The sequence below is a fragment of the Stigmatopora nigra genome, chromosome 7, assembly GCF_051989575.1.
Source record: "Stigmatopora nigra isolate UIUO_SnigA chromosome 7, RoL_Snig_1.1, whole genome shotgun sequence".
NCBI classification, from domain to species: Eukaryota; Metazoa; Chordata; class Actinopteri; order Syngnathiformes; family Syngnathidae; genus Stigmatopora; species Stigmatopora nigra.
The window spans coordinates 7,385,593-7,410,002 of NC_135514.1; the positions used below are offsets into that span (position 1 = coordinate 7,385,593).

A 24,410-nucleotide genomic window follows, 5' to 3' on the forward strand; every position below is an offset into this window, starting at 1 on the left:
GGAGTGGAATAATCTCAAGCAGAAAGTGCACACATTGTCTTCTCACTCTTTCCTTTCTTGCCTATCAGGCAAAAGATCAGGGCCGGTCCGGATCACAGCAGCATGTACACTGATCATACATATGGCAACCAGAATGAGGTTTGTTCATACTTCCCAACCTATTTGAATTCATATCTGCGTGGATTGAATTCATCTCATTTTTCTTAATAGGCAGAGTGGACTTTAGAATGTGACCCAATCTACGCCAATGCGTAAGCATGACCTGAAGGAGAGAACTGGAACTTTTTCTCCTTGTGCTGTTTGTAATATTTGTGGAAACGAACATTACATGCCATAATAGACTGTCTTACAACATGTGCTTTTGCACACACCCAGATTTGCATCTGAAGTTGTGTTTCCTAACTTGGTGATAATACTACATCTGACGTATGGATGCCCTGTGCTAATACATTTAATGTGTAGTGGTGAAAATTGATTAAACCATGTTGTGGGGCAAAAGACAATGAAATGCACCGTTTAGTTGTTTTGCCACTCTAGTTTATTTAATGGCTTCATCATTTCACAATAATTTGTGAGACTATCAACAATGCAAACTTTACAAGAATAAGAAACAAAACTGTGGTTCTCCTGTTTTGCAAAGGTTAGTCAAATAAAAACAAATATTCATTTAATATCCTTTTTGTTATTGTATGTTTGCTCTTCAGTAGTGCATATTGATGCAGCTGCATTTACCCTATTAACAAATTCAACTGAAATTGAATTTTATTTTTGAATGAAAGAAGTACATTACACACTTTTGCTGTTACTCAAGTTGTGCTCAGTCTGTTTAACCGTCCTGCCTTCCACAGGTCAATTGCAGCCGTCTAATCATGTTTGGACGAGTTTGTGCGACAGCTTTACTCTCTTTCACGCCCCTGCAGTGTAGTTCCCACTGAAGAAGTGCACTGATTTCCCAGGAGAAGAAGGTAGAGTACAGGTAACCTGACAAGGCGCTTCCAACAGACGAATGTGACATCATCCATTAGAAACGGGAACCCATCCCTTTTTTCTCACGGGCAATTCGACTCGTAAAAGGGACATTGCCAAAAAACATCCAGGCTACCGATGATTCTAACCAAGCAGGCGGCTATATTCAGAGAGGGCAGAGGATTTTTTCACACCATCCCAAATGCGTGCAGCATAGTGAAACCTATGGGAAAGAAGAAGAAAAAAAACATAGTGGACACTTTTCCTGTCTATCTGATAGGAATTAAGAGGTTGGACATAGTAAATGTACTGTTTGCCTGTAGTGTTGCACAATACCAATAGAGCACTTAAGTGACTTTTCACTATTGGAGTATTTGGAAATATAGTGTTGATGCTTTGCAATAGGTACTTTTTGCTTTCTTTTTAATATTTAGAAGTTTATGACAAAACGCATCTAGGTGTTACGGATCATTGAGTGTTTACACACCAGTTCTTCTCAGTGAGGATGGTATGTGACAATTGACAGCGAGGCATGGCCAGTATTTGGCTGCGTAGCTTGGAAACCATGGTGGAGAAGGAAGGGTGTCCCTTATATCCCGGTAGCAGGGAGAAAAGGGGATATGTCATTGTAGACCCTGAAAAAAAAAACATCCTTAAATGTTAAACACCCGGAAAGCTAAAGGAGACTTTTATTCTGTCCAACCTGTTTTTGTGAGAATCTCCTCAGTGTCATTTTCCTGCATAGGGAGCAGGAACATGTTGACTTCAGGGGTCATATAGTTCTGGCTCAGACCAGGAAAGATATTGCAGTCTAACATAGACAATGAACCTAAAAAGAAAAACATCATGGAATGAGTTTGGAAGTTGTACAATATATCAACACGATTTTTTAATGTTGTATTTTTTTGTAAATGAACCTAACATGCATGTTTTGTAGTGGAAGCAGTGTTAATATTATTAGTATTTAAAAATGCACAAATAGAAATTTAAAACAAAACAATTCATGAGTGAAATCCCCAAGTTTGGTTTGAAGGTTAAATGTGCAATTCTTACAAAAAACTTTAAATAAGAAAAGAGCAAGTCCGATGTTCTCTATTTTTCTTGGCGAACTAACAGAAAAATCAACTTCAAAAAGGAAGAATATTGTCAAAAGAGGGGGGGCATACCTTTGTATTTGAGGTGAGAGTGGGCCATTAATTTGTCCACAACCATATGCATGTCCTTCAGATTCCTGGGGCAAAAGTCCTCCCGTCTGCTCTTATTCTGAAGGAACACTGGATGAAAGAGAGAAATTGGATTGGATTGGATAACTTTATTCATCCCGTATTCGGGAAATTACATTGTGGCTGGTAGCAAGAGGGTGATTAGACAGAATAAACAGCATCAATCATTAAAATCATCAAATCATTAAAACATAAAAGCCGCAAAACACAAAACGAACAAGAGTGGACAAAGCTACCGTGGCCGCCGGCTGCCGCTTAAACAGCGCCATTTGGTTGCGGTAACTGAATCGGACTCAAAAAGACATTGTAGAGTTGGACAAAAACTGGAACCCCACAGAACAGCAAAGCAAAAAGCACAAAGTACAAAGCAAATCAAAGTAAATGGAATCATCAAATCATTAAAACATAAAAGCCGCAAAACACAAAACGAACAAGAGTGGACAAAGCTACCGTGGCCGCCGGCTGCTGCTTAAACAGCGCCAATTTGGTTGCGGTAGCTGAATCGGACTCAAAAACGACCTTGTAAATTGGGCAAAAACTGGAACCACACACAGGAAGTCTTCCACGAGATGGGGAACTGCTGCAGACTGTGACCAAGGTGGAGAATACGCTCTTGCAAGCTTATTTGCACAGTTACTCAGTAGTCTGAAGCTGAAGAAAACAGCAGCAGGGCAGAAAATCTCGACTCCGTCGCTGTTAGGGGCCTACAACTCTTCCATCCCATCCCACGATGGAATGGTTGGTCAGAAGCGTTGCCTCTTCTCCCAGCACTTTTGTCCAGCACCAGACCTCCGGCGGTACCGAGGTGTTGCTCCTTCTGCTGCGTATTGTGACAGATAGTTCCATGTGTGTGACAGCGTAGGCATGGCTGGCTGGTCCCCCGAACAAAAAAGAAGTGGCCGAAAAATGCCAGGCTAACAGAACAAGGAAAGTTGTAAAAACATTAAAGTAAAAAGTATAAAGTACAAAGTAAAGTAAAAAAGAATGCTTTAGGAAATATTAAAATGTCATTTAAAAAAAGATAGAAGAGCTGTAAAACATGAAAAACATAAGAGTCTGACACCCTTGGTGCAGAGCTCGAGTCCCACCTATATGTGGATAGTACTCTGCACCGTCGTCATTGCCAGAAGAGCCTGTGCTATCGTGGCTTGCAGATGGCGTGGACGGTTTCAGCATTTCGGCCGTTTGAAGAAACCTATCAATTGAAAATGACCAATTTAGTATTGATGACATTGTTATATTGGAGCTTGTTATTATTGTGAGTTGGAATAAGTCCAAAATATCCTCTCACGGAACAAGACATGCCCAACATTCCAGGGGGAGGACTGTAGGTTTTGCAGTATTGTCTAGCAATATCACTATTTTCTTAAAAGACAGAGAAATCCGGGATAAACAAGCACCTACCTGTAGAGATTTAAGTCTGTGAACCAGTCTTGAACCACAATGACCACATGGCACACAGTGAAAAGGAAAGCGGCAATCTGAAGAGACTGTGAAGAAGTTAACGGGAGGATTGCATTCAGAATTACCTTTTTGTCACCATGTATGGATGTCTTTTTTTTTTTTGGGACGGGTGCCCTCTTACCTGCATTTCCACATAAGTGTAAGGCAGATTGTATTCCGGGGGTAATTTGCGATCATTGTTGATAAAGTGGTCCAGAATAGCGGGGCTCAACATTGGCTGGTATACATAAAATGATAAATAAAAGTGAAAGATAGAAGTCAGGTCTCAATATGAGAACGCTATTATCTGCAATCAGATTTTTATCAATTTATTTTTGCATTATTTTCATATTCAGAGGTTCCACTTCTCTTCCATTGGCTTGATTGCCCACCTGGGTGTCCAAGAAGATGATCCTCTCTTGCGTGATGAAGAAGTCAATTCCTGAGCTCTGATTTCCACCCCGTTCCTTAATCTCTGGCGTCTGTGCTCTAAAGACGTAGCCCCTGTGTACATTCAATAGAAAAAAATAAGTCACACAAGCCAAAGGCCCAGCCAAACTATAAAAAAATGGTCAGTGTGAGAATTGAACAACACCCCCATGTTTTGTAAAAGTGGATACGTTTAAAATATGTACAATTGTGCCACAGTTTAAAAAACTAGATAAATGCAAAGGGTAATTTTCAGTCTTTACCTTTGGTCTTCTTCAGGAGTGTTGGCTGATAGTAGAGACATGACAGTCGACTTCCCAGTTCCCTGCAGTCCAATGACTCCAACCACCAGCATATCTGTTTGGTCTCGCAAGTACTGCATACGACAATACACGCATATCAAAAGTTTGGACATGAAGGTCAGTGAATGGATGATCTCACCTCCATGGCACTGTCGCACCAGTTCATCTGTTCATCCACAAGCTTGATACTGTGTTTCATCTTCTCTGGAGGGATGAGTTTGGACTGACCAACCAAGGCTGCAATCAAAATAACCAGTTGGTATCAATTTCAACATATATCTCGATGCTTTATTGAGTGAAATTGCTGATAACCTACGGTCCACGGCGCTGCCTGTTACGGAAGCACTCATTGCTCGGTTCTGAATCTGATAGACAGGCTGAGTCGGTCGTTGGCCTTCCCTCTCAACTTTCGAAGGCCCGGGACCAGAAGCTGGATGGGTCGACTCTGGTGGAGTCGCAGGCTTAACGGCATCATCTCGAGCTTTCATGAGCATTATGGGCTTGTCAAGAACAGGTGCTCCACTGATGGTCGTATTTTGTGATGGCTTGGCCTTTAAAAGTATATCAAAAGTGAAAACAAATGAATGGAAAATCCAAGTATGAGAACATTATGTACATCATTTCAAAGTGAGTTTTTTAAGACTTCAAGTATTTGAGTGTAACAAAAGGCAGCTGAAGAACTTTTGTTGTAGTAGTTTCTGGTCTGTAATAATTGTGTTATTAAACCTTAATAAGGCAATGACTACGTCTGGTTACACTAGAACTCCTAGTTTTTATTTTTTTTACTCCCACCCAAATACATGTTAGAAAAAAATAACATGGTTTATAGCTAGGAGCTCTATTGTTATAAATTGTAATGGCATCCGCATATTCTATTTGGGTCATGTAGGTAACATTATTAGCAATCTGCGTCTATTTGTGTGGTTTGTCCAATTGTGCCCTGTCATTGGCTGGCAACCAATTCAGGGTGTTCCCCTGCTGTTTCTCCTACTACCTATTGTTAGAAAGGTTAGGCTCTAGCACCCCCTGGGACCCTTATGGTCGTGGGTGGTACAGAAAATAAATGATGGGGAAAATAGATTACCCTCTCCCCAGGGGGCTTCGCCAGGATGATGGGTGTTTTCTGAATGAGGGGTCCTGGTGGTTCTTCACTTCCATCCTTAAAACATAAATCAAGGATCAGATCAGATGAGATTACTACCAGTACTCTACTGGTGTTGATCGTACCCTTCGTTCGCGTGGTTGGTATTCTCGATCCCGACTCGGTCCAGACAGGTTCTGCCCTGGAGGTCCAATGTCGCGATCGCCACGACGTCGTCTTCTCCGACGTCCCGGTCCATACATGCCAGGCTGGCTGTGACCCGATTCTGACATGATTGCTACACACGCCCGTCTTTCGAAGTGTATTCAATTTGGCGATCATACAACGCAAATCTATATCCCGGGTTTTTAATAACGTGCAATTAATGAGTTGCCAAGATGCACAGCGGGAACCGGTTGGAAGCAAAATAGTGCATATAATAATGTACACTTACTTGGAAATCAAGGTTTTCACAATTATTGCATGTAAATACACACTTTGTTTTGTATATTTTGACGTTACGAAACGGATCGGAACAGAAGTAGTTCCGGCATGATTTAAAATCTAAACATTTTGAACGACACCAGTATATGATGTAAAATACACTTTATTATTTTTTGTAAGAAAGTATAATTAATTGGAGTACTTTCATATTAAAAGCATTTTGTTATTTTGCTCTGTGGACCGGAAATGTTCAGAACCCCCATGCATTAAATAGAAACATGTATATAAAGGTTAGATTTTGATGTATACACTGAGCTAACGGAACAAGTGTCATCATTTGACGACCATTGTTGGGTTTGTCATTCAACAAAGGATAAATATATAGTTTTTCATTAATTATACCGTTTGCAAGCTGGTCACGAATTCGTCGAGTTAACTGTAGTTTAGTGAAGAAATTGCAAATTTCAGTCGTTTTCATTAACGCCGCCCACTCTCACAAAGTACATCTAGTATAACATATATGATACCTAAAACAAGAAAAATATATTTTGCTCCTTTAGCCAATCAAATTTTAGTATCTCATCGCGTCCGCCATGAATTGTACCCATCGTTCCCTGCGATAATGGCGAATTAACGCTGTATATACACGAGCCATCACGTAGATTGTTGTTTAATAAACAGATACAATTGGGATCAACGACATAAAAACAAGAGAAAGGCAGTGCCGGGATGCCTCAGTGTTCGGCTTTCGGATGTAGGAATAGGTCTGATGGTAAATACAACAATCCGCCCGACGTTTCTTTTCACACTTTCCCTTTACGGAATGAAGGCTTAATAAAGATATGGCTGCAAAATGTTGGCAGAGGGGAATTCACTCCATCCAAATCCTCGAAAATTTGTTCGGCACATTTTCGACCCAGTTGTTTCCAGTCGTATCAATACGAGAAATACGGACTCGACGACACAGAAAGACCAAAAAGACGCATGTTGAAGGATGATGCCGTGCCGACAGAATTCTCCAAATGCCGAACCCAAAGAGTGAAACGGGATCAGAAGAAGAAAATAGAAAGACGGCGACTGAAAGAACAGGTAAAGCCGCTTCTCAATCGTTATCAGAGGTGGATTGGATTATAGAAATGGTGGATCAGCATTGTTTTAAAAATAGAAATATTGCGATTTTCCTTTAGCATCTCCCAGATCCGATCACGTGACTTTCATTGGAAGGGTACCAAAATAAATATATTGAGTTATTATAAGTATTCGCTTATCAGCTGTCATTAACGGTGGTGGACTTCCAATCGATTTTAATTGGGAGGACTGACAATGATGCCCCTGTCAAATTACTTCAAATGCGAAGTAAAAACAAGCAAAAACAACAAACGTCACAAGATTCTTCGTTTTTTCCATTGCTGTTGTATGTTTTTATTTGTTGGTTCATCACGTTTTGACTAAAAATCCTATAAAGTCATACAATGATTTTCCCCTTTAAAAGTGTGGCTTTCGACATCACAATTTCAACATGCAATAACTTTCAAGGCGTTCAAAAGTGTTAAAATGTATTATGTTCTTTCAGATTACCCGCAGCCCACTTGTGTCTCAGGACTCGAGCAGCGATGAAGGAAAATGGTGGAAGCTGCAAAGGCACGGCAAAAAACGCCGCTCGGGCTCAGAGTACCAAAAGAGCGACCAGGCGTTCGACGCCGAGCCGCCGTCGAGCCCGGAGACGTCCGGAAACAGCCTGGCCTATGACCATACGAGGCCCCTGGACTCTGACGACTTGAGCACGGATGATTCGACAAAGGCTGCCGCTGAGCATGATTCTGACTTTGACTTCAAAAAAGTTAAAGGTGATCCCAGTTACAACGAATCAGATGACAGCAATTCAAGCTCGACCGAATCTGCCGATTCCTCAGACAGGCTCAACCACCTCACTAAACAGGATTCCTTCTGTAACAAGTGTAAAAAAGGGCCCTTCAGGTCTATGAAGCTCCATCTTCGGCACTGTAGCGGCGTTGTCTGCAAACCACTGAAGTGCTCTTGCTGCCTGATGGTGTTCCGCAACAAGGCGGCTCTCCAGGATCACTGCAGCGTCTTCTACTACTGCGAAGTCTGCGGCCAGGTGTTCCGACAATGGGCCCCGGACCATCAGCACAAGCCTTCGCAACAGACCAAATTGCGCTTGATCCGTTTCTGCACTGTAACCACGCCCAAAGTATGTGCCATATGCAAGTCCTTTTTTCTTGACGAAAAGTCTTTGTCCAACCACGTCATCCGCGTCCACACGTCGGTGGTCAGAACCCATGTGCACGTAGGCAAAAAAACATCGTCCGCCAATCCCGAAAAGGTTTCCACAAATATCGTCGAGGCAACTACTCCCGGGATCGCAAGCCAGGTCGTCTATATGGACCACACGTACTGTATTTCTGCTTTGGCGAAATCCTCCACCGGGGGCTGGTGGTTTCAGGTGCCGCGTCCTTGCCGGCAGTGCGGAGCCTCATTGCGGCAGCATTACCTCGCCATTAGCCACCGCTACCTCCACCGGGGCCGCCGTTCGCACCTGTGCTACTGCGGGCGGGCCTTCAAGCACCGGCTCCACCTCCTCCGGCACTGCGTGCAGCATGCCGAAGACAAGAGCTACATTTGTGTCAACTGTGGCAACACGTTCGCCGGCGCTCGGCTCTTAGCCGCACACTTACAGGGAAAAACTCCAACAAAAATAGGCTGGGGTAGTTGCAGGAGAGGCCTGGCATGCAGCTGTGGACATGATTTTAATAGAGCCTCTGCATTCATATGGCATCAAATTAAAAACAATGTGAAAACCAGACATTTGAAAACATGTAATTGACAAGCAATAATATTTGTCAAAACAGGAAAATAATGTTTTGCTCATTATTTCTTCTGTGATGTGTGTATATTGCGCACCCCGAAATCACCCTCATGTTTGAAATATAACATAATTGTAGCTGTTTTACCATCGATGCCTCACCATATTGATATGGCATTGTTAACTGATGCTATATCTATCAGGAGATTGGTGGGGTTGAAGAATCTTTAAAAAGGATCCTATAATTATTGCAAGGTAAAAAAACAAGAAGAACGTGATCATTGATGTCAAATGATTATTTCTGGAAAATAACACGAGAAATTCATCTGGTAGTCATGATGCTCACACAGCTTTTACACCAAGCATTTCCTGGACAGTTTTTAATAATGTCCAAATTCCAAGATATCATCATATGAGAATGTATTCATGTATTCCAGCATTACATTTGAAAAGAAGAAAAGAAAGGCATTTCCAGTTTTCCGCCCCAGAGAGATTTGTCCAGGTTTGTAAGATTTTCTCACTGTCTTTCTAATGAGTTTTTTTTAATGCTTCTTGAAATGGCAGTTGAACAGTAAACCCCAACTATAGAAAGTAAAAATAATCCTTGAAAATACTGCAATTTTGTATAGATTCCACAAGATAGCAGCAAAGAATTAAAAACAGGATCACAGAGTTAACACCATTTTGCAGTGGTATGGAAAAAAAATAGCCAAATCTGGATCATTTTCAAGGTTTTCCTTAAAAGTCATTGGATGTATGGATCAGCAATTTCAATTAAATATAGACAAACTAATATTTGATAAGTGGAACAATTACAGGAGGTATGGAATGTGAAATTATGTCAACAATTGGCTTCATTACGCTATGTTTAAGTAGTAGTTGAGCAATGTACAACATTATTTGAGTTGAGTTTAACTGTCCTTGCCATTCACCGTCTGTTTTTGCTGAGATTTTTCTCACTATGTTCCTCACAGTGGAAACCGACTACTGAGATAATTTCAGCTAGATTTTGTATCATTGCTCTTGATCATAATATTGAACCCTCTTTATTTTCCGGTGATTTTAGGTTTTTTATTTCCCCAGATTCCTGTGATGCCACTCTACAGAGATGATGCAAAGAGAAGCACTTTGAAATGGCCACCTTAACATCTTTTCACATCATTGGCTTCACTTCAGGTATGTGTCCAGGGTGATCTTAGAAAATCTTACCAAAAAATTCTCACAATTATCAGTGATAAAAAGTATTCAAATCCAAAAATAAGTATGCCCAAATATAAACAATAATTCAACCATTTCCTTAAATGCTATACATTCCCCACTTCTTAAAAATTCCTTAATATCGTCTGCTTTATAATATATTTTAATTAAATTGCTGGTCCATGTAACCAATTTATAAATGAACATTTTTATCATTATTATGTGGGCCCAGATACATTCATAACACTGTACATAACTATACTGTAGTTTAATTTACAAATATATTACAAAGTAATAAAACTAAATTTATGGCATTTAGACACAAATATTATAGAATACAGATGATAATATAAAATGCTGATCTTCAGCTGAAACTTTTGAGTATTCCTTTTGACTTAGCAGGTAAACAAGTGATTAATGGAGAATAAGTATGCCCAAGAAATCAGGCAAATATGAAAACGGTTTATACTGTATATTTAAATCGAGTGGTTCAAAATTTCAAATGACTACTGACGAGTTTTGAAACATTCTATGTAGTATTCATTTAATCATGTAGTTGACAGTACTTGGCCTACTCTTGCCCGGCAGGTGGAGAGATTAAAGATAAGGGTATCCTCTTATAATTTGACACTGAAATGATACTCCCACACTCGTGAGAAAAGAGCTGGATCTATCCGTTTCAATGTTTCAACCTCTTCAAAGTGTTCATGGAACTGAATACCAAAAAATAAATAAATTTTGGATGAATAGTAATAAACGAGAGCAAGCCTTGAAGCTTGACAGGGTAAATTAGAAAGCTCGAGGCAAGTTCTTCCACCAGCGTAATTGGTGAAGAATGCCCTAGTTTGGGCCTGGAGATGACCTCCTAGATGCTTGTGTTTCTCCTCCAAATGGTACAAGCGAGTAGAAGTAGCTCTGCACGGGTGGAGATGATCCTAGCCGCCCTTTGGTAGGCCTTGCCAGACAAAAAGTTTCACTCTGGGGTGCGTGCTCTAGCCGTGTCACCTGCAGAGAAAACATTACAGTTCTTTATGGCAGTGGAATGAAAGCAGGGACTTTGAGAAGCATTCACCTATTAACCAAAATTCCAATTATTGTTCAAAATCATAGTACTCATTTAGGACCGACGGTTATATTGTTTTGGAGTGTTTCAATAGACGGTATTGCATCTACTATTTGAATGTAGATGTTGGACTTTTTTGTCCAATCAGTATTTATCCTCTATTTGCTGCTATGTCAGAGCTTTGAGTTTGGCAAACCATACTGGTCTATAAGGTGCAGGGTTCAAAACTGGGTAAAAAGATAGTTAGTGTCTCATAGTTGGGAATTTATGGTTTATTGGGAATGGGGATTGTTACGGCTAATTTGGAGTATTCGTAGAGTGATGCTTTAAGATTTTATCTCATTGTAACATGATAGTGGAACTATTAACAAGTGGACTTTGTTGGATTGGTCCTCGTTAAAATCCAGGGCACCAAATTCATGGCCCACCAATGGCGCCCTTTCTTTGCCATTGCCGCAGATCTGCACATCATCAACCACGAGTGTTGTGAGCTTTGTTTACCTGATCTCCTGGTTGCGGTGACGTAGGACCTGAGACAGCAATTTAGAAGTTTCTTGGAAGCAGCGACTCAGCTCTTCCAGTTTCTGCTCCATGGACAAGATTCGCTGCTCCAACTCCCGATAAGAATTATTCCAATTGGCGCTCAGGTCGCACATGATCATCTGCATCTGAACAAACATGTAGAAAGTTAAATAATATCTAGTATATGTCTGCTGTAGGAAGGGTGATATGTTTGTATGTTCTCTTCACTAAATGAAGAGTAAGAGAAAGTGCACCTGCAAAGAAATGAGGCCAATTTTCCTATATCCTCCATTTCCTGTGTTTACTCTAAGTGGAAAAACGTTGTCGTCAATGATCTAATTCCTGACCGACAATTTCAATAAACAATTTTAATTAGTGCCTAAGCACCGTTTGACAGCCTAAAACATTACGTCTGTCATTACTGTTTTCAGAAGGGCCAGTAGTAAGTTTCTCACTTATTTAGTTGGACGCGTATGAAAACTGAGCAATCAATGGTTTACCTTTGGGAGATCCACCATCTCGCTGACGTAATCCCGTAGCTTTCTTTGTTTGAGGCGCAGATGACGAAATCTGCAAACAGGTTTTCAAAAGAATTAATCAAAATCTATATCTAACCTTCTCCATTGCTCATATCATTACAATTCCTTTACTCCGAGTATACTTCAATTTGAAGTCATGAACTAAAGTCTTTCAGTATTCTCTGGTAATGAGAAAATAAATCTATTTTTTCTTCTATCTGTTCTTGATTTTTACAGTCTGAATGCCCCTCAAAGCAACCCCCAACTCTCCTCCCCTCAAAGTACCATTTGAAAACTCATAATGTTATTGTTCTTGTGGACACTAACTTTGGAGTCCTTATGCTCCGTCATTTGTGAATTTATCATCTTGAAACTTGGTATCTATGCAGCATGGGCCAGTATGTATTTACCCTTGGAGCCTGATTTTTTTTTTTGTATGGTGTAATTAATTAACTGCAGATTGAGTAGACAATAAATGGCAGCCATCTGGAAGTTGGGAATTTTCCAGGAGAAGCACATTGTGCAAGGACTTATTGGACCTATTGTAGGTTACAAATTAACCAGTAAAGGGAAGGTTCAGTACGTGCTTGTTTCGGCTTCATGGCTTTTTGTGTGGAGAATTTTAAGATCTTTTGGCAAGTTTTCAGAGTTTCAAGGCATTAGGCAAACTGTGCACACAAAACATTATTTGAAAACAGGCCAAATATATTTTCATGGCTCAGCTCTTCCGGTAACTTCTCTCTGTCTCTGACGGGAGTGATAGACCCATCAAAACATCCTTATTGCTGTTACGGTAAAGTGCACGTGTAATGCACACACAGATAGACATCGTGCCTGTAGTAACGTACACTCTGATGGCCTCCAGAAGGCATCGCTGGTGTCTTCGGTGCTCCTGTCGGGTTCCTTTGGTCACATTGGCTCGGTGTAGAAGCCAGCACTCCCGCAGCACATTTGCAGCTGCGTGGCGAATCTGGTAAAAAAAATGTGGATAAAACATTGGATCTACTCATTATTGAGTCATGTAAAAAATAATAACAGTTTCCCTCGTTCGGACATAGGTTTATAAATGCTCTACTCTTGTCCAATGAAGCTCCTCAACTCACTTTCTACATAATTCACTGGCAACAAGATGATAAAAAGACAATTCTTTTTGTCAATTCTGGATAGCAAACATGGTTGATTTATCATACTTAGGAACTACTGACATAAAAACAGCACTATTTATGGAACTGAAATGGGTCTGCTGTAGTCGCTTCTTATGCAACACCATCACAACTTGCATCATATTTTGCATCTTTTGTCTTTGATACTATTCACGCGTGAATTGCCTTCCTGCCCAATCACCGTGGTTGCCCTGTGATGATGTCACGCCGGCCCCAACGCGATGTTTATTAATAGAGGCTGTCAGTGTCCGCAACCAGGTGTCGTCCCTTGTTCCCATCAGTGTAAATCTGGACTCGAAGGATGCACACACACACACACACACACATGGACCAAAACAATCAGCGAGCAATGTGTAAAGATGCACCTTGTGACAGGATGCAGCCACTGGAAGAAAGGAAACGCTTGTATCCTCCAAAACAGTGCACGTAGCGCCACCAGGCATTTGTTTGCTGTGAACATTGCATATGAATCACAGCTGGCAATCCCAATTTTGTGGGACAAAAAAAAAGATATTAAAATAAGACCTAATCTGGGTTCGGACAGTTTTTCTAACTGTTTGTTTTTATCGGTGCCTCCCTTTTTCTGAGTGCTAAACAAATACTTAAGTCCTGTTGAGTCCTGCCAAATGAGTAACACCTCTGTAATGCACAAAAACCATACATAGGCTTTTCATAGTCAATTCTCGTCTATCAGCTCTTCCTTAGAAATCACAAAAGTTCCATTCCATGTAATTTTTTACTGTCAATACATGGCAGATTTTTGTATTGTACGTTTTGTAGGATTCTGCAATGATTATTTCCTATTTCTTATTGTTGGAGAGTAATAGTGGACATTCAACCAAGGATGAAAATGTGTGTGAAAGATATATTTTGCGTTCATGTGAGGCTTAAAAGAATCCAAAATGATTTAAATTGACACAAATTACAGCAAAGTAACATTGTTAACTAATGTAATAGATCATACTGCCGCTAATTTGAATAACATAACTCCGCAACTGACGATCTAAGTGCATTTAAAAAAAAAAATCTAGGGCTAAAGTACCAAATTAAAGACAAACACACATTGACAAATGACCCACCTTTTTCAATAACGGATACTGACTCACTCAACACACATTCTTCCTCGATAAGACCGACATCACTTCAGCCGCCTTTATCACACGTATTCAGTCACTTTCCAATCAAACTATGGTGAACCCAGTGACATTATACAAACACACACATAGAGTTTCCTGCCAATCACTGCCGTGGTCCTGAACTGACACAAGTTGTTTTCCGGACAAAAGATGATTTCCTCTGTTTGACGCCTCGAAAAGGCTGTAAAAAGTTTGGCGGAGCTAAAAATAAAATGTCCTACAAACCAAAACAAGCGCATGACACGTGGAAATTGGTCAGGTTTCCTCTTCTCCCGCGATGCTGGTTAGAGCATTTAGGTAATTATGAATGGACCTCCGCCAAAATAATGGATTTGAACATGTTGTAAAAAAACACCTGATGGCTTTAGAAGTATATATTTAAAATTGTTCTAATCATTTTAATAGCAATCCTTTTACTTTCTTCCCCCTCAATTATTTTTATTTCTCCTCACTCACAATAACGACAGCACTTGCATTTTCAACCCAAGACCATTTTTCCATTACCTCATTAAGTAGCACGTTTGGAAAATGGTGTTATGGAAATAATAAAATGATATATGAAAGTAAATGTATTCCACATGTTTTATAAATGCACCTCTTACCCCTTTTGAGATCTGAATGTCCAGCATGAAAAAGTGCACATGCTTCTCTCCTTTATTCAATGCCAACTTCTTGGTTACAACGGCAACCAGCATGGCGGTGCAGGCTACACCCTGAAAGCCAACAAAAAAAATACAAAATTGTCCGTTATGCACACATGGGATGATCAGCATCATCAACAAATGTTTAGATCGTAGCGACACATCCCACAAAAGCAGATTGATGTTGCTCATCATGGTTTGGGCCAATAAAATCAAGTTGTATTTACACACAGGGTTCAATAGTTAAACACCAGACTATGTGGCACAGCTATAATAGTGCAGGTTTGGTCTGGGAATAACTCACTGTTATTGCTGGGCAGTGGACGACAGCATAATGGCTAAGATTAAAATGGAGTCCAAAGCAAAAATACACGCACTGTAGCACAAACACACACGTCACAGCACACAAGGAAAATACTGCTGGAACCCCGACATCACCGAAATAATAACAAAGCTTCTTTTACCTTTTTTTCTTCTGCTTGCGTCAGAAAGCGTAGGGCAAAGGAAAAGCATAAGAAAGCATTTGATTTAAAGGAGGGGAAAAAAAGATCACTATCATCAGTGGACGGTGGATCAGTGTGAGAGTGGTTAGCATGTTTGCCTCACGGTTCTGAGATCGAGGGTTCAATCCCTGGAGGGTTCCATAACATGCATGGCAGGCTGGTTGAACACTAAATTGGCCCTAGGTATAAGTATGAGCGCGAATGGCTGGCAACCAATTCAAAGTGTGCCCTTCCCAGTATCAAGAGACTATGTTTGAGTTAGTTAACAAACCCTTTATGGGTGTTTAAATGATTCTGAGATTTTCACTATTCGCGATTTGGCTTGATTATGAATCCCCTGCCAAGCATTGGGGTCCACCGCTTTTCAAATAGGGTTCTTAGTAATGGAAGTTTGTTGAATAAGAGTCTTTTTTTCTTGACGGATTGCTTATGCTTAACACAGGCTGCACGATGAATGATTAGTACGTCCACCTAAATGTTTTAAGATCGAAGACTTCCTGTATGAGTAGTTTGCATGTTCTTCCCCTTGAAATTCTTCATAGGTGTGACTATGAATGTGAATGGTTGCTTGTGTAAAGTCATTATAAACACTACGTGCATTTCGAGTGGATGGTAAACAGTGCAGGGTGCAGCCCACCACTTTTCTATACTTATCTAAGAAAGTACTATGATTATGTACGATTTCACTTTAATAATGTATAACACACCATCACTGAATCTATTGCCAAGGCAAAAATAATTTTCGGTTGTACTAGATTGACTACACATACTGGACAGAAATTCTGCTTGTTTCCATCATAGTAGGCCAAAGACCCTTCTAATTTTTCCATATGCTGCCCTTGGAGGAAAAAGTGTGCATACCCTTATTCTAAAGGGTCCTAAGCCAATTGTGCAATTTACTTGCTTCCAGTCCAAGGCACATCCATAGTCAACTGTGATAGCCTCTAGCTCACCTGTCCACCATTGGTGAACAGATACATCAACACTGAGATCTGTTGTGCTCTTAATATATTGGCTTCCAAATATAGAAATAGCGGTTTATACGCCCCAATAATGTGTCTCAGCCGCTACTTTGGTCCTTGCACTGTATTTAGGCCAACTTCAGTAAATTTTCACTTCTATTAAGCCACGATAATTCAAAAGAATTACATCCACGAAGGAAAACGGTGTTGTTTGGATGCTCCATCAACAGGAACATTTTCCACCATCTTTAAGGTGTGCAAAAGGCTTTAGTAATTGGCTCCCACCATTGCTCCATTGGGAAAAGAGCATTTATCTTTTCTGAGTGGTGGGCACAGGTTGGCAGGACCTCATAGTGCAGCCAAGGGCAATAAAAATAACCCTAAAAATGGATAGGATGGAAATTTTTGCCTTATAAGGGGAGAAGATTATAAAAAGAAAAAGCGAGGGAGAAGGAGGACTAGAAATGATGCGTTTCCACAGACACTTTTCCCACTCCTCTCACACATACATTGCTAACAACATGAATCCCACTCCTCACTCAATTACTATAATTGATTTACCACAGTTGCATTTTTCTTGTCACTTACCACAGTAACACATTCTAAAATGAATTCGGTCAAAAGGTTTTTCCACTTATTCCCATGGGACTGAGACATTTGTTATGATTTTAAATTTAGAAAATGATAGACTGCGCTGAAGTGGAAGCTTTAGAATGAAAATAAGAGGTAAAGTGAAAGGCAAAAGAATCAGGAATGAGGATTAAAGCACATTGTGTTTTTACAAAAGGAGATGAAACATTTTTACTATTAGGAACATTTTGCCCATGATGCAATGCGGACACAAAACAGCAACAGAACATTCTGTGTTCTTTTTCTTATCAAGTTGGTGTACGTCTGAAAACAATAAGCATCATGAAAAGCAAGCCAAACAAAGATAAAGCTTTTTTCAGCAGCTGCAACACTCACGATTCGGCAAGAAAAGTCAAACAAAGAACAGAAAGCATTACCATGACTCCGGTGAAGAGACACACCGACTTGCCGCAACGGGTTTTGGGCGCCACGTCGCCATAGCCCACCGTCAGGAAGGTGATAGCGATGAGCCACAAGGCCGTCTCCATTTGATCTGTCGAGTCGGCAGTCTGCCTAAACGAAAAATTAATTGAATTAATTCTCTTTTTAATGTGCTTTATGTGATCACAGCACAGTTAACAATGAATGACGGTAGTTTATCTGTGTCACTTGTACTTCAACTTGTTGACCAGTAAGACATTTGCCACGTTGTTGTGACATACCGTTACTATCCTGGCCTATTCTCGATAAATCCAATCTGTTTATGATTTGATTTTCATTTTGAAGTCTGTTTGACCCTTTTTTTTTGCCTTGATATGTTGGCACCAAGTTATGACCAGCATCCATGAATGGATGATGAGGTATAGTGTAGATTAGTTTCCTACCTCTCGCACAGAGTAAGCATCCATGATGCTGTAAGCCAGAAGAAAAGGATGAAGACCAGTAAGGTGCGGGCGGGGTACTTGTTCATCAGCACTTTGAGTACAAAGCGGAAGGTGAAATTGATATTGTTGAGTGAGCCGATGCTCCTGTAAGAGGCGCTCAGCAGCACTTTGCTGTGGAGCAGGACGGCCCGGTGCACCAGATACAGGCGCAGGAACATCAGCACTGATAATAGCAACTCCAAATCAGCCAGGGCTGGATTGTGATGGTTGGTGTCACACAGTGGAGGCGAGAAAGATGAATTGCCGTGAAAGCCCACCTCCCAGTATGTGCCGATGGGATGGATGGCGCAGGCCACTAACTCAACTGTGATCACAAAAACCCTGTGGCTGGTCATGGCTATGCGCCAATCCACTTGGTTTTGGTCAATGATGAAGAGCTGAAAGGCATTGGGAATTACATCAAATTTAATATAAATAAAATAAATAGTATCCTACTAAAAAGCAACATTTCGTGACAAGACCTTTAAGCACTAGAACGTCTCAGTGAATGAGTCATGCAATTAATCTACTTAGCATCTACCAATCTAAACACTAACATAATTAATGTGCTAAACATGGTGAGTTTATCATTGGTAACAATAGAGGGGATAACGTTAAAAAAGACAAAAATAACTAGGTTACAGCCAGTAAACACTGCACCCCAGCCCCCCTTATCTCCACTTAACACACATAGACCTCTCCTTGAATCTTGCGCAGCGTCTAATCAAATTCTAAAACACTTGAAGCTACAAGAGCAATTGGAGCTGCTCTGCCTAGTGAGTAAAAGAAGGATGCAGTGAAGTCATCCATGTGCCGTGTGGTTGCTAACTGGGGCCCTCGTTGGGTTCCTCTTGGAAACACAATTGCAGAAACTACTTTGAGTAAGCAAAAGTGCAGTATTATTATGGAATTGCATTGGCTTCTATTAATGTTTTGGTCAGCACAGAAAACCCTGCTAGCCCTGACTATATTTTAGTGAGAGTGCTTTATAATAACGCGTTATGCCAACGTACAGTAATTGTTTGTGTATTTAAATGAGAAATAAATATAACAGACAGACTGATTGCGTTCCATCACATCCGTGCGTCTTTGATTGGTTCTTTTAGATTCAGTCTGTGCTTGTTACCCCCACCTCTAGCATGGCTTTTGAAATCAAGCCCAAACCACAAAAGACCATACTGACTTGCCATTTATCTTGTACATAGTGAGAGCCAGATTGGCTTGCCAGGCTAATTGTGGTTGGGAAAAATGTTGCAGCTCCAAAGAATGTGTATACTTGTGTCATTTAAGCAAAGTATTAAACCTGAGATTTTTGTTGTAAAATAAGGAAATACATTTGGCAAAAACAAAACAAAAAACAGATTGAGTGAATGGTGTTGAGACTAGATTCAGTTGAGCGAGACCTCCAACAATTGTCCTCCAAGTCAAAGTAAATTGTTTGGGAAATTCTTTGGCATGATACACATAATATGGAAGGTCACATGCACAAATCAAAACTGCAGGAACTCACCCTGATGTCCTTATAATGGAAAGCGATGATGAAGATGAGAAGGCAGACAGTGGAGAGGCTGATGGAACAGTTGATGATTAAGGCAATGTTTGTGCCCTGGACAAAGGGAAAAAAATGGAGATGAAACAAAATCAGTCTATTTTAGTCAATCGTTTGCAGTGAAGAATCAGTAACGGTTTTGGATTGTCGTTTAGATGGTTGTTTATAAAAAGAACACATCTATTCAGCAAAGGTCCGAGAGTTAAAATCTGTGGGTTGCCATTTTTTTCCAGGAGTGTGGTGTTAATGTGACACTGAGTAGTTGATGTCTACTTTGTTGGTTGTCTTGGTGTTGGAGTGGGGTTGATTTTCCAAGTAAAATGGTCAAATGCTAAGAATAAGGCTATTGGCGATAAAGTGAAACTAAATTAAACTGAGCTCTCTGTGTGTTGGAAACTCCCGGGGAATCAACGAGATGCTCCTCCCCTTCAGAGAGTGGTCATCAGTGACAAGCACTTTCCAGGCATTGCCATTCTTTTGTTTTGTTTTTTGAGTTGGAAGAAGCACTGCAAATGGAAGGGAACACAACTGTTGCTATAACCAAATATTATGGAGGGATATCTCAAACACTCCTCATATTAAATGGGTTTTAATTGTCCATTTTGGTCCCTCAACTTTTTCTAAACTCCCCTTTACAAAAGAAAGAGACAAGATTTATTAAGAAAGATGTGGATAAGACCATTTTAGAACAAGTGCCTGCAAGAAATATGGTTGGATTGAATTGTTGCTTTTTTTCCTCCAAGCAACTGTTAAACCATCCTGTCTCAAAATTAGGTCCACGTGACTTGGTTTCCATTCATATATTATGTTGTTATCAAACTATTTAAAGACTTTTGTATTGGATTTTAATGATGTTTTCCTCTCCAATTGCTCGGGAGAGAGTCAGTTTGCTGACGATGTCTCGTCCAGGTCTGTGAGAAACAAGCTGTTAGAAGGTTAAAGGTAAAATTAAACTTATTGGGCTTGAGATGACTATTTCCAACAGGAAAACATTACAAAAAAAGCTGGCAGGAAACTTGCTGTTGAACTCTCTGTTATGGAATGTGGTGAAATGTTCAGCCTTTTAGTGCTGTCTACTAATTAGAACCCTGACGGAATATGGACACAGTGGACGCTATTGCAGAAACGGGTGGAAAAACATAGGGAATGCCAACATGGGCGTCACGTCATACCACCTGCACATGAAACTTTCCTTGATATTAAACATTCCTTAACAACTCCCTAAAAGCTAGTTGCATTGAAATGCATCAAATTCTGGAAATGATGCAAAGGCCACGCAAAAAAAAAAAAAAAAACAAGTAGTGCTACATTAGCAAAAATTAAACCATGTAAAATTATTTTCATTCATTCTGAATTTTTTTTCCAAATATTCATTGATGAATCAAGAATTTCTCTATTGTCCTGATGTTGTTGCTTATGAATTCGTACCAAGATAGCACGGTAGTCATCTTGCAGTCCCTCTTCTATTAGAGACGCTTTTTGAAGTCAAAGCATGGCCACTCGGAAATAGAACAGTTTTATATTTGTGGACCTTCCCATTTGAGAAAATGTACTCTTAATACACCAACCAAAACAGCCATTAAATAATCTTTGCGCAAATACCGCACCCTCGTCCCATACACAATGAATGGGTTTTTTGAGAATGTGCTCTGCATTGCTTGTGCAAGTATGAAAGGGCCTTAAAAGTAAACAGATAAAAAGTGCACAGGATGAATTTCGGTCTCCCTTCGTAAAGTCATGTAAATTTTAATCTATAAGCAGTATATGAATATATCATACATCCCAGGTGTCAAAGTGGCAGTCCGGGGGCCAAACCTGGCCCGACGCATCATTTTGTGTGGCCCGTGAAAGTAAATGATGTGTGCTGACTTTCTGTTTTAGGATCAAATTGAAATGAAGAGTTTATATGTAGAATTTTCCTTATTTTTACAGGGAGAATATGCAAACTCCACATCTAAGTCTACCTGACACTGGCAAATGAACACAAAAGTAGCCCATACAAACTCTCACATTATACACTAAATGAGGCGGAAAGTTCTGAGGTTAATCTAACTGCAGGGAGAAAAAAGCCAAATGTGGAAAAATCTCCCAGAAATAGCCCCAATTTCCGTGTCCAAGCATTAAGGTAGCATATAACGTTTGTGTGCCACCATTAACTTTGATAGCCAACACACACAGCCACACACCTAAACTAGCTGGCAGCATTAATGCATTGGAGTGGTTTTCAAAACAAAAGCCAATTAGCCTGCAATCAATGCCGAGCTACTTGGCCACTACCGAGTCTGCCTGACTAAAAGATTTATGACATAAGTATGATGATACATACACGGACAGAGGTACAAAAAGCAGCCATTTGTAAGGATATACGCTACTTTCTATAATGTCTGCTGTAATTACAAGCCAAGAAAACCCCCATATTTTTCCCACCTGTCACTGTTTAGTGTTAATATCACTTACAGAAACGTTTCTGGCTTTTGAGTCAATTTCCCGTACTGAACTGAAACACCTGACTCTTACTTCTCCCGCAAATTTCAAGCTAAAATCAGGAGTTATGTTTTTTTTTCTTCTTTGCTCCGTTCTAACGTTTGGTTGCATCCATTTTTCCATGCCTTGATTTTGCTAGCCTGCCTTTGTTATCCACCGTAATGTGCATATTAATGCCATGATGTTATGTGTCTGGAAGCGGACTAAACGGGGGAGGGTTTCAAAACCCCCCCAGTGCAGATTTGGCAGGGCACAAACTGTCTGTTAATGAAAGTTGTGTTTTCTGCACAGGATACAATAATGTAAGGAAACTAAATAGCAAAGATCAACAGAAAAAGCTCATACTCCAAAGCTCTGGTATTTTTTTGCATGTGCCAAATATAATGAGGACAAATAAATATGAGTAATGGGTAATTTCCCTATCTGCTGGTTTCAGGTATGCAACAATATAATGCCCAAGATGAAGTCAATTTTAGATAAAAGCCTTTCAAGAACATCAAACTTGGTCGTTTTGCTCGACCGCGTTTTAGATAAATATGAAAAAAAAACAACAGGGTACTGCATAGCAAACTATATACCCTGATCCAAGACCAAATAGATAGGGGGAAAGATACAATAGAAACCAGCATATGTTGTAGGCTGGATGTGGTGTAACATAGCACCGGTGTGTACATTAAATGTCCTTGACAGTCACTCAACACTTTAGAGAGTGTAGAGAGACTGAGTAGTATTCAAGGACTCAACTGGCCTGTGTGTTATTTAACTTTTTCTTTGGCTTTTCACCATTATATATGCCAAAAGAAGTAATGGCCCCAACAAGGAAAGAAGGATAGCAAATCCTCTCCCGCGAAGGAGATGGTGTCAATAAGAGTTCTTATGACTAATTTCGGCAGTTATGTGATCATATGAAGCGTTATTGTGTAAATTGTTCAGAACCTTTGCTATGTACATAGGTTTTTTTTTTACAGACTGTACATATTGCACTGGACATACTTATTAATTATCATTTGAGTGCATTTGTTTGCAACTTTAACAGCATTCAAAATAGAAGCTCATGTAATGAGTTATATTACTTCGACTTTTGTTCAAGAATATTTCAGAATCTTTATTTTAACGAATAATTTGTTTTATATTAACTACTTGTCACAGTGTGACTATACCATAGGACAAGACTATTTCATTAGATTGTCATGACTTACTTTTTTTATTTATTGTTTTGCTGTTTCTGCAATATCATACGTGGTTGTAATGGTAAAAGCAGTTTACTGATGCGAGTGAGCACACAGCATTCCATCTTTTTGGCCCCAGGGATAGGCTCCAGCACCCTCCGCAAGCCTAGTGAAAATAAAGCGGTTCAGAGGATGAGATAAGATGAGTTATATTTTCTCATCTCATTTTCTGAACCGCTTCATCCTCATTAGGTTCGCGGAGGGTGTTGGAGCCTATCCCAGCTGACTCCGGGCCAGAGGTGGGGGAACCCCCAGCCGATCGCAGGGCCCAATTATATTACTACATTACACTTTATACAGTGTATAAAATATAAAGTGTAATATACTATAGTCTTATTTGAGATAAACGACTCTACCTACAGATACTCATGATTTTTGCATGAATTTATGATTTTTTTTTAAATCAATGAAAGAATACAAACTAAATCTTTCTATTCAGTACTTACCGGTTTGTAGAAGAATGGGCACATCTCAGTATGGAGTATCATAAGTAGGATTCCGAGCATAGCTGCCCCTAAGGCGAGCGTACATAGGCGCTTCTTGTCTTCCAGCAAGAACTTTCTGTCCCGTAGCCTGTACAGGTCGTCTCCCTCCATCTGAGCTCCCCTTTTGCCGGGGAGACTGACGGGAACGAACACCTCGGGTGAGTCCGATCCGTTTCCGCGCACCACGGCGTCGTCGTAGTTCCCACAAGTCCCTTTGGGGTCGCCGTGCATGGCCCGTTTGGTCATCTCCATCTCCAGAGCGCACGAGAAGCGAGCGTTGTACTTGGCGTCGCCCCCCGCTGATCGAAATCCGGTCCCGTCCTGGTCTCCGGACATTGTGGCAGGTGTACCCGGACTGCGTCTCGTTTCATGGGAGCCGCTGATGGTGGAAGTAGGCTTGAACTCCCTTTGGAGAAGGAGAGGCGCGGCACCGATGCGATTTGGTTACGACAGTGTTCTTATCTTATCTTAGAGTACTATTTGCATGACGGGGCAGCAGATGGTGGTCTGTGCGTCGTTCTCGTGAGGTGGGGATGCAAAGCAGTCCGGGGGAAATGCGCACTCCGGGGAATGAATGTGCTGTGTGGAAACACTTGACTTCGAATCAAATCCGGCTCACCCATCATGCTCGGTCAATTCTCTTATGTAGGTTTTACTTGAGGGAAAAAATATCCATCAACAAGTAGGTCCACTTTTACCAGTAAAGTGTACTTTAAAACTTGTATTCAATGTTACTTTTTATACCATTTTGCT

At 40.4% G+C, this 24,410-nt stretch overlaps 3 protein-coding genes across 5 annotated transcripts; 1 reads left to right on the plus strand and 2 right to left on the minus strand.

The window, feature by feature from the left end:
- Nucleotides 1-515: 515 nt before the first annotated feature.
- Nucleotides 516-6,135, minus strand: smg9 (SMG9 nonsense mediated mRNA decay factor). The gene is made up of 13 exons (XM_077721587.1): nt 5,591-6,135; nt 5,448-5,522; nt 4,680-4,914; nt 4,503-4,600; nt 4,325-4,437; nt 4,025-4,136; nt 3,775-3,870; nt 3,594-3,679; nt 3,278-3,384; nt 2,133-2,240; nt 1,670-1,795; nt 1,454-1,601; nt 516-1,189 (listed from the first exon to the last, which is right to left on the minus strand). Exons 1-13 carry the CDS (start codon nt 5,735-5,737, stop codon nt 1,111-1,113), a joined length of 1,530 nt encoding a protein of 509 aa, XP_077577713.1. The 5' UTR covers nt 5,738-6,135; the 3' UTR covers nt 516-1,110.
- A 317-nt stretch (nt 6,136-6,452) lies between these two features.
- On the plus strand, nt 6,453-9,456 carry LOC144199749 (uncharacterized). Of its 2 annotated transcripts, XM_077721586.1 has the most exons (3): nt 6,466-6,660; nt 6,752-6,977; nt 7,462-9,456. In XM_077721586.1, the coding sequence occupies exons 2-3, from the start codon at nt 6,873-6,875 to the stop codon at nt 8,731-8,733; spliced, it is 1,377 nt and encodes a 458-aa protein (XP_077577712.1). In that variant the 5' UTR covers nt 6,466-6,660; nt 6,752-6,872; the 3' UTR covers nt 8,734-9,456. The 2 variants fall into 2 exon arrangements, with proteins under 2 accessions (XP_077577711.1, XP_077577712.1); XM_077721585.1 differs by having other exon boundaries at nt 6,453-6,977; nt 7,462-9,436.
- Nucleotides 9,078-24,211, minus strand: kcnn4 (potassium intermediate/small conductance calcium-activated channel, subfamily N, member 4). 2 transcript variants are annotated; one of them, XM_077721588.1, is made up of 9 exons: nt 23,619-24,209; nt 19,421-19,516; nt 17,872-18,308; nt 17,425-17,560; nt 14,914-15,024; nt 12,861-12,982; nt 11,995-12,064; nt 11,474-11,640; nt 9,078-10,914 (listed from the first exon to the last, which is right to left on the minus strand). In XM_077721588.1, the coding sequence occupies exons 1-9, from the start codon at nt 23,991-23,993 to the stop codon at nt 10,911-10,913; spliced, it is 1,518 nt and encodes a 505-aa protein (XP_077577714.1). In that variant the 5' UTR covers nt 23,994-24,209; the 3' UTR covers nt 9,078-10,910. The 2 variants fall into 2 exon arrangements, with proteins under 2 accessions (XP_077577714.1, XP_077577715.1); XM_077721589.1 differs by lacking the exon at nt 9,078-10,914 and having other exon boundaries at nt 11,470-11,640; nt 23,619-24,211.
- Nucleotides 24,212-24,410: the final 199 nt, after the last annotated feature.